We start from the raw sequence: 18,998 nt of genomic DNA on the forward strand, positions 1-18,998 counted from the left end.
TGGGGCTATGTCATATCAGAAGAGAAAGGGATAAGGGTGCAGAGGCAAGAAAAACTGTTAGAAGATTATTACAAAAGTTCAAATTGTGATGAAGAGGAATTGTACTGTGTAAATACAAAGGGTACAGTTGCAAAAGGTAAGAAGAATTGATTATATAATAAACAAAAAATAGTGAAAGGTAAAGACCCTGACAGAAATATGAAATTCAAAAAGAAGGGCAAATTTAGGGAGAAAAGTGTTTATTTTTAAATGCACTGAGTTTGAGATAGGGTATATGGGTAGGGAGAGATTCCACATAGTTCCTTGTAGCCTGGAGTTCAAGGAATTAAAATCAGGCATAAATTTTAGAGCTCAGGGGGGAAAAAGTCAGACATAGATTTAATATCTGTATAGACTAGGAGATTTCTAGAGGTAGAGGAAAGATTATGTCTACAGATAAAGAAAAAAAATATTCTCTCCACTTACCCTAGTTTGATTAACAGGAGAAGAAAAAACAGGATAAAGTGATGGCTTTAATTGCAGAACAGGTGGTTTCCTGAGACTCAAAAAAGCTACAGGCTTCTCTTTGATCTCTGACACTACACTTGATAAACAACCTCCTCAAATTAGTAGGTCTTTTCCTTTCCATTTTTATTGTAAATATACTAAAGAAAAATGGGATTTATTCATTGGTCAAGTTGAAGACTCGAAATAGAATGTGTTGTTAATACAGGCACTGTACAGCTCCTTTGTGTGGCCTTCAAAGTCTTACATAATTTGGCTCCATTCTTTATCTAACCTAAAGATTTTTGACCCAAGCCCCTAAAATGGGGCAGCTAGATGGTATAGTGGAGCAGAAGATCTGAAGTCAGAAGGACCTGAATTTGAATGTAGCTTCAGATACTTACTAGTTATATGACCCTGGGCAAGTCACTTAACCTTGTTTCCCTCAGTTTCCTCAATTTGTAAAATGAGCTAGAGAAGGAAATGGCAAATAACTCCAGTCTCTTTGTCATAATTAGTGGCCTGGAATTTAGCAATTATTACTCTAACATAATAGTGGACAATATAGACATCAGTATTTCTATTGCATCAAATAATTTGGCCAAATTCTTTGTTTGTTAATTCTGATATTCATTATTTTGGTAGAAACATTATAAAACTCTGGATTTGGACATAGATGACTAGGATTCAAATCCTTGCATTGCTGTATATTATCCTATTCTTTGGGCAAGTTAGCCTCTCAGGGCCTCAGTTTCTTCATTTGTAAAATGGAAGAGCTCAATTCTCTAACCTCTAAAGGCAGCTAAATGAATCAGTGCATTGGGGGTTAGGCCTAAAATCTGAAATACCTGAGTTCAAATCTTGCTTTAATCATTTTATTAGTTACATGACTCTGGACAAGTCAGTTCATTTCTATTTGGCTCAGTTTCCTCAACTGTAAACTGGTGATAAAACAGCTCAAAAACTATAAGGTTGTTTTAAGGTCAGATGAGATTATATTTATAAAACATTCAGCACAATGTCTGTACTTAGTAGGTATTATATATGTGTTTATTCCTTTCCCTTCCCCCTCTAAATTCTTCCCATATTTAAATCTATGGTCCCATCAATACCAAGGATTCCAATTAGGAAGTTGTTCATTAAATGAAGTAGAAAGGAAACAGGCATTTACTAAGTTCCTATTATATACTAGGCACTGTGCTTTACAAATATCTCATTTTATACACATAACCACTCTTGGAGGCAAATGGTATTCTTACTCTCTTTTTTTACAGTTGAGGAAACTGAGGCAGACAGAGATTAAGGGACATGCCAGAAGTCACACAAGTGTCCAAGCCTGGTTTCAACTCAGGCCTTTCTAATTCCAGGTCCAGTGGAGCTCTAGTCATTGACCCAGCTAGCTACATACCATTCCAAGCTCCTCCGTCTACCTTATTCTCAAGAAATTATGTATTCAAGGGACAGCTAGATGGTGCAGTGAATAGAGTACCAGCTCTAGAGTCAGGAGAACCTGAGTTTAAATATGGCCTCAGACACTTAAGACTTCCTAGCTTTGTGACCCTGGGCAAGTCACTTAACCCCAGTTGCCCTGCAAAAATGTTAATTAGTTAAATAAAGAAATTAATTGACTATATTTTAAAAACCAAAGATCCCTCCCTGTTTAAGTACTGTTACCATGTTTTTTCGGTGGTACCTTGTAGTATGACTGCATTTCTGGTCACTATTAGGTAATTGTTCCATTTTCATAAACACTTGCATGTCATAGCATCACCTCCCTGATATCATAGTCCTCTTTAACAACAAAAGACAAACAAAAATCTCTGAAGAGATAAACCATTATCATTAATGAACCAGCTCTTCCTTTATTATTAACAAATACCGTGTTTCCCCGATAATAAGACACTGTTTTTTTTTTTTTTTTTTTATTTTTTTGGACAGAAAAACACCAGAGGGCTTATTTTCAGGGGAGGGCTTATTTTAATGAACATTGACAGCAATTTTAATAAACAGGTAAATGTGAACCAAAAAAAGTACCTTTATTCAATAATGATCATGTCATCTTATTCAACAACATCATCATAAGTGTCCATACCCTGAATTCCGTCCTGGATGTCTTGCGCCTCTATTTCCTTCAGAAGAAGTGGACCCAATCTGTCATGGACAGCAGTACAGCTCTCTTTAAATGAACATGTCTTGTCCAGGTAACCTGCTCGTAGTGCCTTGGTGACACAGCTGTCAGTAATTTTATCCCATGACTTCTTCACCCAAGTCACGACTTCTTGCAGACAGGGCTTCACAAAGTTTCCACACTGATTTCTTTCCATTCTATTTTCAATGTAGTCATTGACTTCCATGCGCAAATGGTCCTTGAATGGCTTGTTTATTGCAATATCAAGGGTGTGGAGATAGGCAGTCATTCCTGCAGGAATCATTACTTGATCTATTCTTCTCTCTGCAAGGAAGGTCTTCATTTCTTTAGTGTGGTGAATGCTGGCTGAGTTCTTCTTTTATCCTCCATCATGCCCCCTGAGTTCTTCTTTTATCCTCCATCATGCCCCTTTTATCCTCCATCATGCCCCCTCACTCCCGCTTACATACCGGGTTTTTATGTTGTCCTGCCTCAGCTCTCCTCCGCGGCACTGCTCTCAATGGCACCAGCAAGCAAATCACTGGGGAAGAACAGGATGACACACTCACTGCTGCAGCTCTGATTGGATGCAGCTTGGAGTGTGGCGTGCGTTTCACCCCGGGGGAGGGAGGGGAGACGGTACATACAGAGGATACCGTAATGTAGCGTGTAGCACAGGGGATCACCTTCACTACAGTAGCAATCTCAATAGGGCTTATTTTCAGGGGAGGGCTTATTTTAGAGGAATCTTACACAGTAAGGGGAGGGCTTATTTTCAGGATAGGTCTTATTATCGGGGAAACATGGTAACCTTTATAGGGAAAATTCTGGGAAGATGGTAGAGTAGGCTGGTAAATTTCAAGCTCTCTCTATTTCCCCCACAAATAGAACAATTTTTTTGCCTCAGGGTGAACATAGACTGGTGAAAACCCAAGAAGATGGGGCAGAAGAGGGGTCCTCCTGATATAACCCAACAAAATATAAATAAAGACCGTGGCTGGGATTAAATTGTCTGAAGTGCAAACATGTCTGGGCTAGCTCTACAGAAACCTTAAGTGGAGAACCCTTGAACTGGCTGTGAACCTCAGTAGGAACCACAGAGACTTTCACCTTCGGAACTGTTTGTTGAGTTGGGATTTGAGTCTGAGAAGAGTGTGAATCTCTGAACCTTGGCTGATTGGGAATGCCAGGCCCAGCTGTGCAGCTGAGATGCAGCTTTGGGCAAAAAAGAACCAGCACCTGGTGAGTGTAGAAGCATCTGGGTAAGGGCACTGCTGGCTATGGGCTCACAGTGAATTTATAAAAGAATTCGAAAAAAAATTGAAAAATCAAATGAAAGACATTAAGGAAAAACTTTTTTAAAAAATTAAAAATAAAGACCATCCAAGAAAAACAAGAAGCTTATTAAAAAAAAAAGTTAACCAACTAGAAAAGGAGATACAGAGTCTCAAAGATGAAAATAACTCTTTGAAGATTAGAATCGGGCAAGGGGAACCTGTGAAGCTATGAGACCAAGAAATAACAAAACAGATTATAAAGAATGAGAAAATAGAACAGAATGTGAAACATCTCATAAGAAAAACAACAGATCTGGAGAATAGATCAAGAAGAAAAACTACAAGAATAATTGGATTGCCAGAAAGTTGTGACCAAAAAGAGAATCTTGACATAATAATGCAAGAAATAATCCTAGAAAATTGTCCTACACTGATACATTGTTGGTGGAATTGTGAACACATCCAGCCATTCTGGAGAGCAATTTGGAACTATGCTCAAAAAGTTATCAAACTGTGCATACCCTTTGATCCAGCAGTGTTTCTACTGGGCTTATACCCCAAAGAGATACTAAAGAAAGGAAAGGGACCTGTATGTGCCAAAATGTTTGTGGCAGCCCTGTTTGTAGTGGCTAGAAGCTGGAAAATGAAAGGATGTCCATCAATTGGAGAATGGTTGAGTAAATTGTGTTATATGAATGTTATGGAATATTATTATTCTGTAAGGAATGACCAGCAGGATGAATACAGAGAGGCTTGGCGAGACTTACATGAACTGATGCTGAGTGAAATGAGCAGAACCAGGATATCATTATATACCTCAACAACGATACTGTTTGAGAATGTATTCTGATGGAAGTGGATCTCTTCGATAAAGAGAGCCTTAATTGATCAAAGATGGACAGAAGCAGCTACACCCAGAGAAAGAACACTGGGAAATGAATATAAACTGCTTGCATTTTTGTTTTTCTTCTCGGGTTATTTATACCTTCTGAATTCAATTCTCCCTGTGCAACAAGAAAACTGTTCGATTCTGCACACATATATTGTATCTAGGATATACTGCAACCCATTCAACATGTAAAGGACTGCTTGCCATCTGGGGGAAGGGGTGGAGGGAGGGGAAAAGTCAGAACAGAAGTGAATGCAAGGGATAATGCTGTAAAAAATTACTCTGGCATGATTTCTATCAATAAAAACTTATTTAAAAAAAAGGAAAGAAAGAAAATTGTCCTAGAATGATAGAAGATAAGGGGAAAGGAGAAATAGAAAAAATCCACCAACCATCACCTCAAAGAAATCCTTTGTGGAAAACACATAGGAATATTATTGCTGAATTTCAAGACCCCCCCCCATATCAAAGAGAATATTTTGCAAGAAACATGAAAAAAATAATTCAAATATACTGGAGCTGCTATTAGAATTGTTCAAGAATTATCAGCTACAATAAAACGCTGCAGGTCTTGAAATCATATTTACAAACAATCAAAGAACGAGACCTGTGGCCAAAAATATCATATCTAGCAAAGTTATCTATAATTATGAATGAGAAAAAATGGAAATTAGGCAATCTTGCAGATTTTCAGGACTTTCTATCAACCAAACCCACACTTAACAGAAAATTTAACATATAAGAGCCAATATTGAACAGTAATTTTAAGGAACTCAACATGGACAAACTTGTTGGAATCCTTACAAACTGCTAACTCATTAGAGTTGATAGATTATTGATCTGATCTTACAAGATGTTTTGGACCAGAACCTGAAACAAGATACTAAGTAGAACTAATTAATACAATGCTTGTGTTTGCATCTTTACTCATTGGAGTTCACACGTTTGGGAAATTTCAGGGTTTAGTATGAGATATCTGAATTCACACCTCCCTTAAAACTCTTAGGGCCAGACAGCACTATGAGAGAAAACCCATAATCCCTTCTCTCAGAAGAGTCATATATAAGCCAGTGAAGAGTGATTCATTTGACAATATTTTCCACTTGTCTGGCTGATAGCGGAAGAAGAGTTTTGAGAGGAAGAAGCTACGAGTCAAGAGTTGAGCGGGAGATTGAGAAGGCTCTCTCAGAGGCAAGACAGATTCAACTTGGTGCTGGCTCTGAAGGCTAAAGAAAGCAGAGGCAGAGGCTAAAAGACAAAACCTTTGGATTTAGAGGCATTCGGAGGGAGCTCTTGGAACCAAGCAGAGAGAGAGGCCTCAACTAACCAGGCTACTTTGGAAGGAGAAAATAAATGTTTGTATTTTTACCAGCTGGCTGCATTTGGGGTAATTATTGATCTGAACTGATACTAAGGCTGCCTCTAAGAAAATCTCCCCGAGAATCCAACCTTCTCTCTCCCCCAGAGAGAACCTTTATTATTATTTTAAAGAATAACAAGAATCACCACACAAACTGGTTAAACACAGACATGTGTTTATGGTTTCTTGTGATGACCGTGCTAGCACCCAGGATACCTTAGAATCAGTTGGAGTCAGGATAAGCAAAAGTCCTTGTCTTTATTCTTGGTCTTTAGGAATAGAAGTGAAGGGGATGGAAGTAGGATCTCCACAACTGCCTTCTTCCTTGTCCATTGCAAAAATGACTCTGGCTCGTCTTACTCTACCCCTAGTCCTTCCTACAATCCTCTGTATACACCAATCATCGAGCCAGCACAGGATAGTAGGAAGGGCCATTTTCCAAGCATATGCCATAGAGTATTGTCCAATCGGTAGTTAGCCTCAAGTGCTCGGCTATCCTGACCTTAGTGCATCGACTCAAGAGTTTCAGGCCTCTACAGTTTCTTACATGGAAAATGTATACTTTATGTTTAACATTTACATCAACAATAAGGTAAGCTCAAAAAAAAAAAGATTGGCAGAATAAACATAAAAGTAATAATCATGTTATACAAAAGAGGTACAAAGGAAGAATAGACAGTTATTAGAGAGGGAAAGAGAGCTCATAGTTCTGAAAACTTAGTCACATAGATAACACTACATATATATCATAAAGGGTATAGCACGCTCCAAAATCTATAAAGAAGTAAGGGGGAGAGAAAGATGGGTAGGGAAGCAAAGAGTGAAGGAAGAAGACAGGAGAGGGATCCTTGGATGGGGAGAGAGATTAAGTAATAGCAAGGCAAGTTATGGAGCAGAATTTAATGAGTCAGAAAGGATTGGAAAAATGTATATATGTGGGATATGTATGTGTGAATGTGTCTACATATGTATATATCTCTATATGTCTACATAAATATATCTTTTCTTAACTTTAACTTGCTTGGGGGTGGGGGTAGTTGGAATGAAAAGGAGATATGTGTGTCTATAGTGTGTGTGTGTGTGTGTGTGTATGGTTACACATACACATAAATACATATACACATACACATAAATACATATGTGTGTATACATATATACACACACATATGTATTTATGTATATCTTTTCTTAACCATAGTCTGCATGGGGATGAAAGGGTGGAAAAAGAATAAAGTAAATAAGTTGTATAACAGACAACAGAAGAACAATTTATAAGGAAGTAAAGAAAAGATGGACACTCATGAACATAATTTATTCTACTAATATAAATATACTTTCTTAAATTGGTATTTGTTGTTATATATTTTGAATGCTCCCTGACATTCTGCTGGGCATATGATAATGTTCTCTTTTGTTTTGTTTCATTTTGTCTTGCATTTTTTTCTGTTTTTCTTTTTGCTTATTCTGTTTCTTCAAATAAAATAAATTTGAAAAGAAAACACAAATAACTTTTATAAATAATTGTCAAAATTTTCAGGAACTAACAATCCAGTATTCATTCAACATTTATTTCAGACCTGTTCTATATAAGGTGCTATGCTAGAAGGTCTGGGTGCAAAGACAAAGATGGTATCTTAAGAAGATTCCATTTTAATAGAAGATACAACATGTTTCTATACAAATATAAGATAATTTGAGAAGTGATTTCCCTACTAACAACTAGGGACATCAAGAAAGAATTTATTTAGGAAATAATATCTGACCCAGAAGTGAAAAGGTAATGATTGTATTCTAAGGATGGGGAAACCTCTATAAAGGCAAAGAGATTGGAGGGATAATCAGAAGATTAATCTTATTAAATATAAAAATGTATAACTTAAAGAGAAGCCCTGTCTAAATATTCTTTTTATGCCAGAGTCCCTGATAGTCCCTCAGAGATGCTTAAACTTTTGAAAGAAAGTTCAATAGAGCTGATATTTAGAGAATTCCTTTCATCAGTATCTATCTATAGTTCTGTTTATGCTCCTAAACATTCTATCTGGGACTGTGCCTTAGGTAAATTATAGCTGCTTTTCTGAAGTGAATTGGATTCTCCCAAATAGATAGTTATGCTTAAAGGTCAGTTCTCAGCATTTCTATTTTCATCTCAAACTCAACTAAAACTAATGAAAACATGTCTGTTTTTCCATGTCTTCCTACCTACCTGACAATTTAGTCCAATCAGGAGTAACTGTGCATTAAAATGACTTGTCCGTCTGGCTTGGAAAGACTTTTCTCTTAAGCCAATATGTTCAGACATGGGCCAAGTTGGGACAAACTTCAATGACTTTTACCACAAGTGTTTCCAAAAATACAGAATGGATCATCCATTAATCTGACCTTTCCACAAGATATGAAATGGAGCTTGTTTTTGTGGCACAACATATGTGTAACCTATTGTCCAACGATTAAAAACCCATATAGACTAAATTGAATAGCGTCTCACACATTTTTCCTGAAATGGTACTCTTCCTGAGCAGTTTATTTCATAAACTAATAGAAAAAACACTGGATTTAGAGTCAGAAAGACCTATGCACAAATTTACTAGAGGACTGTGTGGACCTGGGCAATTCACTTAAATTCTTTGAACCTGAACATGTGAACCACACATGTAAATGATGGGTTTAAACTCAATGGCCTTTAAGATCCCTTCTCCCTATAAGGCTATAATTCTATGAACTCTCTGAGATTCAGTTTCCTCATCTATAAAATAGAACTAATAGCACCTCCAAGAGTACCAACTTCACAGCCTCCTTGTTAGATTCAAAATAAAAAATATAAATGGAATGCTTTATAAAACTTAAAGCAGGAATTAAGGCAATTCATTACTGTTTATTGATTGTATCCCCTCCCTCCCATTCCCTTTATGACATGTAGGTTTCTGAACAGATTCTCTCTCTCTACCCAGTTTTAGTTTTTAGTGTTCATATGTATTTTTAGATCATTTTGTTTTATTTTTAAGTTTTTAAATATATGTGTATGTGTGTGGTTATGTATAGCTAGCTACCTTTTTTTTATAACCCAATTTTATCTCCTAAATACCCTCTCAACCCTTCCTCCTTTATACACAGTTGTTTGACATAACAATTATATTTTAACAGTATATACCATATTACATACTCATAGTTCATCCCTCCTCTCCAACTGCCATACAGGAAAGGAGAGCCCATCTAGAAATTCTAGCACCTGAGACAAATTCACTTGATTTGGGAGGAGAGGATTGACCACAAGGTCAACTCCATTTTAATGATGACAAATTAAAGCAGGACTTTACAAAAGCAGCTTAGTTAAGTTCAGAGAAATTCATCATCTTGCTGGTCACTGAATGACAAATTTTCAGACCAAAGCAACCCTCAAAGACCATCACCCTCTTAAGTTGTAAGGAGGCTGCCAATATAGTTGGTAAAGGGGAATACCTTCGTCTGTGAATTCTCATGTTCTCAAATGAAATGAATGAATGAAAAAAACATTTATTAAGGGCCTGTTATATGCCAGGCCCTGTGCTAGGTCCTGGGGGATATAAATTCAAAAGTAAGACAATTCCTGCCCTCATGGAGCTGACTTTTTAATACAGGAAGGCAACACATATATTGAAATGGGGAATCAAAGAAGAGACTTTTGGTCTGAGAAATTGCAGTTTAAATTCTGCCTTAAGGCAGTTGATTGCCATTTCCCTTCAAACAGCAGTGATAACATCAGATTGATTACTATTCCAGTCAAATGAAGGAAGAGGTTGAAGGGCACACACAAGTTGGCAGTGGAAATAGGAAGGCCCAGTTTCTTGAGAGGTGACTTGATGGGATGGTCTGGGGCTAAGAAGCTACAATGAAGTGAGTTTATACTCACATCCACACAAATCAGGGCAGCTCATCCCCAAGGAGTTCCAAAGATAAGTGGACTAATTTTTTTCATGGAGGAAAGTTTAGCCAGGGGTAGATATAGAAGGGATTGAGGATGGAAAGGTCAGGAATAAAGGACAGAGAGAAGGAAAGATATTGAAAATAGCAGGGAAGATAATGAATTGATGAAGAGTGGGAAAGCTTTCTACTTTTATTAGCCTCCTAAACATTCCTATCTGTAATACAAGTATATCCCATAGTCTTCTCTTTAATTCTCCATTTAATACTTCATGGATGCAGGATTGATAAGTAGGAAAGAAATCATTTCACTGCTTTAAAAAAAATAATCCATAATGGTTTCCCCTAAACTTCTCTTTTCTTTATTGGTTTTAATAAGTATAACTTGCCTCTAGAATTTGGTGGCATCATTTAAATCTATTACTTAACTTAATTACTAGATTTATAATTACTTGAACTAGTGAATAAATAAGTGTCTTCATCCCTTAGAATATTCCATCTTCTATCTCTTGAATCTTTTTGTAAATTATCTCCCATACCTAAAATATAGTTCTTCACTTCTTTCTCTAAAAGAAAAAGCTTTTTTCATAACTTTCTTTTCAGATACAGCTTGAGTTCCATCTCTTAAATAAGAGTTTTTCTGACTGATCAGGTCCTGAGTACTAATTAGGGTTGACAGAGACAGCCTGAAGTATTGATAAAATTACTGTCTGAGGCAATCCAAGGAGGGGCACTGATGGGGATCAGCTCAGCAATCCCATATTTGTGAAGATCTTGTGTAACTCCACCTTACTGTATCCATTTAGAAAGCCAACTTTCTGATATCAAACCCTTGATTCCCCCTATAAATCTGCTTATCCCACACCATCTTTGCTGAATCCCTTTTGAATTAGCCTTCTACACAGCATTCTGCCTCATGATGTGTTTCTCCTTTTTATAGCTAATAAACCTTTTTAGGTGCTAACCTTCTCTATGAATTTAGCCTGTTGATCAGTGGTATACTCCTATCTCATGGGGTATTCTCTTTCTCCTAGTTAATTGTGAATTCCACTAGGGAATTTGTCTTTTCCATTGTTAATTGTTAAAAACCCTTTTCCTTGCTAACTATATCTCTCCAAATCTATCTAATTTTTACTATTCCTGGTGTCTATTATATCTCTTCATTTTGTCTGTAATCTTTTCTCATAAATAAACCTACCTTTTGCCAAAGAGAATGACTGCTGTGAATTTGTCACATGACTGAATTCCAACATTTAGTGCTAAATCCCAATATTTGGTGCTAGTTGTTCTTCTAAATGTCCTCACTTGATGTCTGAGCATAAATCTTATTATTTGATGCTGAACTTCAAATTCATCACCAATATTTCTATTTTTAGCATTCTCCCCTTACCTTGAATCAAATCACTTTTATTTTTCACTAATTTCTGAATATGTTTCTCATCAACCCATCAACAAGCATGTTTTAAATGATCACTGAGTATCAAACACTGTGCTCAGCACAGATATGTTGTAAATTCTTCAAGGGGAGGGACATTCCCAATAGAATATACATATTTTGTATTTACTTATTGGTGTATATGTTTGCTCCAGAAGAATGTAAACCTCAAAGGCTCTGCTGTTTTTGTCTTTGTATATCCAGTGCTGAGCACAATGCCTGTCATATAGTAAGTGATTGTTGAGTGAATGAATGAATGTCCCCATGACAATGCTTGTCCCTATGTACTGTTCTACTTTGACATTGATTAGGGAAGGGTGAGGTGATTCCCAGATCCTCTATGCAATCTGGTCGGAAATATTTGTTCTACTTTTTGGAGAATACTTTTTAAAAACACTGTTCATGTACATTTTCCTGAGAGATGTGCCATGCTTCAGTCTGTATTGATTTATCAATACACTACCTCTAGAGTTTTAAAGGTCTTTCCCTTTTAATTATCTCCTTCTTATCATCCTAACCCCTGAAATATATCCCAATATGCAAAGATTTAAATTTGTGGCAGCCATTCTAGGCAGTTATATATATATATATATATATATATATATATATATATATATATATATATATATATATATATAACCTTATGTGATTAATGAGATTTGGCTAAAGATTCTTGTTCTGATTGAAGTTCAAATACAAGTACAAAAAGGAGATAAAGCATAGGTGCATTTTAAGAAATCAGTATATTAACAACCCGAGTCTAAATGAGATGGAAGACTACTCTAATAGAAGAAACTATTGGACTTGAATGTGAATTGCATAAAGTCACACAAGTTCACAGACCGAAGAAAGATATTTAGTAGCCATATTGATGTACTGTTCAAAGATTGTACTTAGAGTAAAGAGCCCTGAATTCAGATCCCAATTTACACACTTATTAGCACTATAATCCTGAAACCAATTTACTTCTAGGACCCTGTTTTGTTTGTTCCTAAGATAAGGGTTGGAGGCAACAGGGTGTATGTAGATAGGTTAGTCTTCTGCCTAATACAAAGAAGCTATATAACAATGGGAAAAAATTTTAGTGCCTCCAAGCAGCAATCTATGGTGTGAATTAACAGTGTCTGATGAATAGGGGGTGTTTGTTTAATTAATGCTTATTGAGGGACTGACTGGCTGATTTGAAGTGAAGGAAGTTAGTTTCCCCAGCAGAAGTTCCCACCTAATGATGGAATTATAGAATCACAGATCCAGGCATAAAAATAAAATAAAAATAATGATAACAACAACAAACAACACTTGCAAAATTATTGTGAGAAAATCACATTACAAAGCTTAAAGTAAATTTAAGTTTTTTTTTCCATTGCTCTAGAAAAATAGTAAATACCCATTAATAATGAGCTAGACCTTAATTCATGGATAGGATTAGTCAACAGAGAGACAGAGAAGACATTTCAGGAAGAAGCTGAATCATCCAACAGAAAATCTTTTAAATGCTTACAATGTGTCTGGCATTATTCAAGGCAATAGAAATAATAGCAATTAAATAATGTCTGATCTCAAGTAGCATGTATTCTCCTGGCTGACAATAGGTGTCCTTGTAAGTAGGTACAGAAAATAAATATATATATAAAGATAATAAATGCAAAATAGTTAAATACAAAGTAGTTAGGAGGAAGTATGCTAACATTGAAGGTCAGGAGAAGTTGTGTTTGAGGGAAGAGAAGGATATGAGGGAAGATTATAATATGTACAAAAAGAAAAAAGCCATAAATGAGCAAAATGTGTTCAGGAAACTTTGAGTGGATCCACCTGGTTGGCACAGTATTTGCATTAGGGAGTAGTGAAAAATGAGGTTGGGGTCAAATTATAAAAGTCCTTAAAAATCTGAGATGTGGAGTATGGGATTTATCCTATGATCAATGGGGAACCATTAAAGAGTTTCCTATAAGAGAGTGTTGGTGATGAAAGCCAAGTTTTAGGTGATCCATTTGGCAATGATATGAGGGTGAATTTGAGCAGAGAGGCTGAGAACAGATTAACCTTAGAGGATCATGAAATGTAGAGTTTAAAATTAACTTGGAATGAAAAACCAAACACTTGGAAATTCTGATATATTTTCCTGGTAGTGATGTTAAATTCATCTTAAAAATCAATGACATCTGTCATTAAAGTATCTTAGGGTAAAGGCAGTTAATCTCTCTGAGCCCCAGTACTTCCATTTGTAAAATTAGGGTAATAATAAGAGCACCTGCTTCACAGGGTTGTTGCAAAGGAAAAATAACAATGTATACAAAGTGATTCATAAACCTTAAAGGACTAAATAAATGAGTTATTGTTAATATTTGTTATCTCACAAAAATCTAGAGGCCTTCCTCTCTTTTCCATTCATGGAGTTGAATTAATTCTTTTCCTAAAAGAAAGAAAGATAACTGTATCTTCTAAGGGCATTTAACCTAACTGCTAGCTAAAATTGAAAGTATAGTAGATTGTCTTGCTTTCAAGCTATTCCTATCCATTAATATTTACCACTATGAAAAGTAGTTGTTGATGATAAAAAGTTGTTGAGGATGGGACAATATGAAAGATATTGTTTCATCTCTTTAGAATAGATAACTGTTTCAACTTGTGGAATCTGTAGAAAGAAGTTACAACTCCATGACTAAGGACATTTAAGTAAAAGAAACATTTAAGCAATCAGTGAAGACATTCTGTCAATTGATACCTTTCCCCAATTGGTTCTTAAACCCAATAGTCTACGTGGGTCAAAAAGGTGATATCTAAATTCTCTTCTAAATGTTTCCTTCCTGTAAGCCTTACCATTTTGTTCACCTTCCACAGTGAGTCACCTCTATGGATTTGGGCTGATGGATGCAGAAGCAATGGTGATGGAAGCGGAAAAGTGGACTACTGTCCCCCAGCAGCATGTGTGTGTGGAGAGCACCGACCGACAAATCAAGTAATACCCTGAAACTGACATATATGATAATGATGTCTTCAATTACATCTCATATACTAGTTTTTAATATATGTCTTGGTTAGTTGTTCAAGCTGGTTGTTCCATGCAATGGATGGAATCTCAGGTTAATACATCAATGAATCAACAAAATATTTATTAAGGATTTACTATGTGTGATGCATTTCAGTTAAAAGGATGAAGTGGAAACACAGTCCCTACCCTCAAAGAGCTTCCGTTGTCTTCTTTTTTTATTTAAATTTGTTTTTCAATTTAAAAAGAATTTATTTTCTCTTCTGCTAATTTTCTTTCCTTCTATTGAAAGAGAGAGACAGGAACAAAGAGCAACAGAATGAGACAAGAGAGAAAGGTGAGGGAGGGCAGTAGAGAGGGAGAGAAGGAGGTAGGGAGGGAGAGAAGGAAGTAGGGAGGAAAGAAGGAAGGAAGAAAGGAAAGAGGGAAGGAAAGGAGGGAAGGAAGGAGGGATGGAGGGAAAGAAAGAAGGGATGGAGAGAGGGATAGAAGGAAGGAGGGAGGGAGGGAGAAAGGAAGGAAAAGAAGGTAGGAAAAAGGAAAGAGAGAGAGGAAGGAAAAAGAAGGAGGATAGAAATAAAGGAATGAAGGAACAAAGGAAGAAAAAAGAAAGTATAACAAATATTCATAGTCAAGCAAAATTAATTCTCCCATTAGCCATGTCTGAAAATATGTTGTTTATTCTGCATCTTGGATCTTTCCTTTCTGTTTGGAGGTGGATAGCCTTGATCTTCATCACTGATCTTCTGGAATTATGGTTGGTTTTTGCATTAATCATAGTTCTTAAGTCTTTCAAAGTAGTTTGCCTTTAGAAAGGTATTATTATATAAATGGTTCTTCAAGTTCCATGCCTTTATAGCTATATGGAGAAGAACCTTACATTCTAATGGGGGAGATATTTAAAATTAAATTAAAATAACATAGAATAACTCAGATGGAGTCAGAGTCAGTCTTCAAACTCAGGACTTCTGAATAAGTTTTCAAAAAGCCAAATTGTTTGTATGATGAAAAAAATATCTTTAATCAGCCAGCTAAGACCTTTCCAAAAATTTCTCTATGAAGTTGCATAAAGAATATGTAGCTAGCAGAAGCTAGGTGGCACAGTGGATAGAGCACCAGCCCTGAAGTCAGGAGGACCTGAGTTCAAATTTGGTCTCAGACACTTAACACTTCCTAGCTGTGTGATCCTAGGCAAGTCACTTAACCCAAATTGCCTCAAGAAAAAAAAAATGTAGCTATCAGTTCCAAAGCTGCAAGATCACATATGCAGATGTTAGATGTATAAGTTTATGTCTGCAGGATTTTCCCAGAGAGAGTGATGACAGTGATGGATTCAGGGGAAGCATGGTTTTGTTGTTCAGTCATTTCAAATATGTATGATTCTTGGTGACCCCCCTTTGTGTTTTTCTTGGCAAAGATACTGGGAGGTTTTGCCATTTCCTTCTCTTATTCATTTTACAGATGAGGAAACTGACAAAAACAGTTTTAAGTGACTTGCCCAGGGTCCCACAGGTAACACATATCTGAGACTGGATTTAGATTCAGGAAGATGAGTCTTCCAGGCTTCATGACTCCATCCATTGCATCACCTAGTTGCTTTGTGAAGGATGGTTAGTCTTGGTCATTTTAATAGTGCCTGCTGTTTTTATCCTAAGTTGTCTTTTGAGAGAGGAAGGGAAGACTGGAAACTAGACTAGCTATCAGTGAGTTAACCTGTCCAAACAGAAGAGAAGCATTCTTCTCCTCCCTCTCATTAACTTTAGAATCCTGTGATTAAATCCAAGAACCACAAAGCCAAAAGTACTGTAAGGACTTTTTCTCTAGGTCACTCAATTAGAAGTCCAGTAACTTAGTTATAAGAGAAATGTAGACCCAATTGAAGAAGCAGGAGAGGATAAAACGAAAAAGAACTTTGTTTAAATTTTCTTTTTTCTTTCTCAGTTACAATACCAAAGAAAGTTTCCTGGCACCTTTGCAATTATCCCTCCTGGGATTTCTATTCTACTCAGTGGTACATGATCTAATACTCTCCCATGACATGGGTTTTGTACAAAGAATGCTTTATCTGAAGGAAGGCACCTATTATGTGTCAGACACCTTGCTAAGCATTTTTTGAGATTTATGTCATTTGGTGATCACCACAACTTTCAGAGTAGGTGCTATTATTATCTCTCTTATATACTTGAAGAAACTGAAGCAGAGTTTAAATAACTTGCCCAAGATCAAACAGCTAGCTAGTAAATGTCTGAATCTAGATCTGAATTCTGATCTTCCATGACTCTAGGTCACTTACCTGCCTGCTAAAGTCAGAATATCTGACCTCCAACCCCAGTTCTGTTACTTGCTACCTGGGCAACTTTAAACAAATGATCCCAATTCTCTGGTCCTCTGTTTTCTCTTCTGTTAAATGAAAAGTTTAGATGCAATGATCTCTTAAATCCAGTTTTAACCTATATGATAAAAGGACCCATGATTCTCTATCTACAATACTCACAATTTGATCTCATTGTGATGCCAGTGGAAAGACTACTAGATTTGGAATCAGAATAAAGTTGTGTTCAAATCTCAGCTTTGCTGCTTCCCATTTATTGTGCCTTAAGTAGACTGCTTAATCTCTGAGACCTCAGTTTCCTCATCTGTAAAATAAGGGGGTGGTAGTAGATTAAATCACTTGATCACTAAAAGAAATGTGTGACTGCTGAGAAACATCCTCCATTTTCACACCCCCCGGGGAAGAGTTCTCTCATGAATTATCTATGCAAGACTTTAGCATAAGATAGAAAGGAAAACAGTGACAAAAAGAAAAGTTCATATTTGCTCCTAGAGATAACAGGGAGCCACTGAAGCTTATTGAGTAAAGAGTAGCATAATCCTACACTTAAAGAATGTGATTTTTGAATTTATGTGGAGGGTGTATAGGAAGGAGACAAACATTAAGTAAGAAGATCAATTGCCATTGCAATAATGTCATTTGGTGATAGCTATTGCATAACTCAAGCAAGAAATAATAAAGGCCTGAACTAGTATGATGGCTAGTTGAGTAAACAAGGGATAACATGTAAGATACTAGAATCAAGATTTGGCAAAAGATTGGCTAGCTGGAATGAATAAGGGTAAGGAATCAAGGATAAAGCCAAGTTGTAAAGTTGGTAGTAAAGCTTCCCTCCAAAGAAATAGTCAAGAGGGGGTAGTTTGGGGGGAGAGGACATAAATTCTTTTGGGGATCTGTTGAGTTGAAGAGATGTGAAATCCAATTTGCAATGTTCAATAGGTATTTGGTGATCTCAGAAGAGAGATTAGAGATGAATATATAAGTCTATGAGTTATTTGCTTAGAGTTGATAAGACAGAGACAGAGAGATAGAGAGAGACACAGAGAGAGAGAAAGATAGAGACAGAGACAGATTTGGCCAGGGAGGGGGGAGGAAGGGAGGGGAGGAGTGAGGGGAAAGAAAGAGACAGACAGAGACACACCCACAGAGAGACACACACAGAGAAGAACAAGAAGGATAAGGAGGAGAAAGAAGAAGGGAGGGAAGGATAGAGAAATAGAGAGAGAGACAGAGATAAAGACAGAGAAGGGGAGAAGAGGGAAGGGGAGAGAGCCCAGAACATAGGTATTCTTATAATCAGAATGTGTGATGTGGATGATTAATCACAAAAAATATATATATATATATACTGAAAACTGATTAAATAGATTAGAGAACCCAAAGAGATCATTGTCTGAAAATCTTGATAAGAGGGTATTCAACAGGAGAATGAGGTTAACAGTGTCAAATTCTAGAGATGCTACATTAACATTCTCTCCTTCCTCAGATTATGTTGCATTTATTTGTTTGCAGAATGTCTACAATAAAATAGAGCAGAAATTCTGCAGTAATAGGATTTCTATAATATGTGTTTCTACTTTGTCTCTTCCTTATAATCTAGTTTCTGACCTTATCATTCCACTGAAACCACTTTCTCCAAAATTACCAATAATCTCTTAATTGCTAAACTCAATGGGCTTTTCTCATCATTAAATCTTCTTGATCTCTATGTAGCCTCTATCTGGTGATCACCCTGTTCTCCTTGATACTCTCTTTGTTCTAGATTTTCAGGACAAGACTGTCTCTTCATTCTCCTCCTACTTGTCTGATTTCTTTCTTTCAGTCTTCTTCACTGGATTCCTTATGGGGATCATGCCATCTAACCAGAGGTTAGAACCAGAGGATAGAACCAATGTTCTATCCTGGATCCTCCTCTCTTCTTCCTCTATACTACTTCATTTAATGATGTCATCAACTCCCATAGGTTTAATTACCTTCTCTATGCTGATGATTCTAAACTCTAACTAGCATGACCTAAACTCTCTGCTGACCTCCAATCCCACATATTCAACTGCGTTTCAGACATTTGAAACTGGATGTCCAAAAGACACTTTAAACTCAACATATCTGAAATAGAAACTATTACCTTTCTCCTTCTGCCTTTTCCCCCTCCCCCTAATTTGTCCATTACTGTCAAGGGCTATACTATTCTTCTATCTCCCAGGCTAC

At 36.6% G+C, this 18,998-nt stretch overlaps 1 protein-coding gene across 2 annotated transcripts in view; it reads left to right on the plus strand.

The window, feature by feature from the left end:
- PCSK5 (proprotein convertase subtilisin/kexin type 5) overlaps positions 1-18,998 on the plus strand; it is a 610,712-nt gene that overhangs the window by 368,021 nt on the left and 223,693 nt on the right. For both annotated transcript variants that reach the window (XM_051998572.1, XM_051998571.1), the window contains exon 11: positions 14,311-14,428. In XM_051998572.1, the coding sequence (XP_051854532.1) occupies positions 14,311-14,428 (118 nt within the window). The remainder of the gene's footprint in view (positions 1-14,310; positions 14,429-18,998) is intronic.

Source organism: Antechinus flavipes, chromosome 1, assembly GCF_016432865.1.
Source record: "Antechinus flavipes isolate AdamAnt ecotype Samford, QLD, Australia chromosome 1, AdamAnt_v2, whole genome shotgun sequence".
Lineage (NCBI taxonomy): Eukaryota > Metazoa > Chordata > Mammalia > Dasyuromorphia > Dasyuridae > Antechinus > Antechinus flavipes.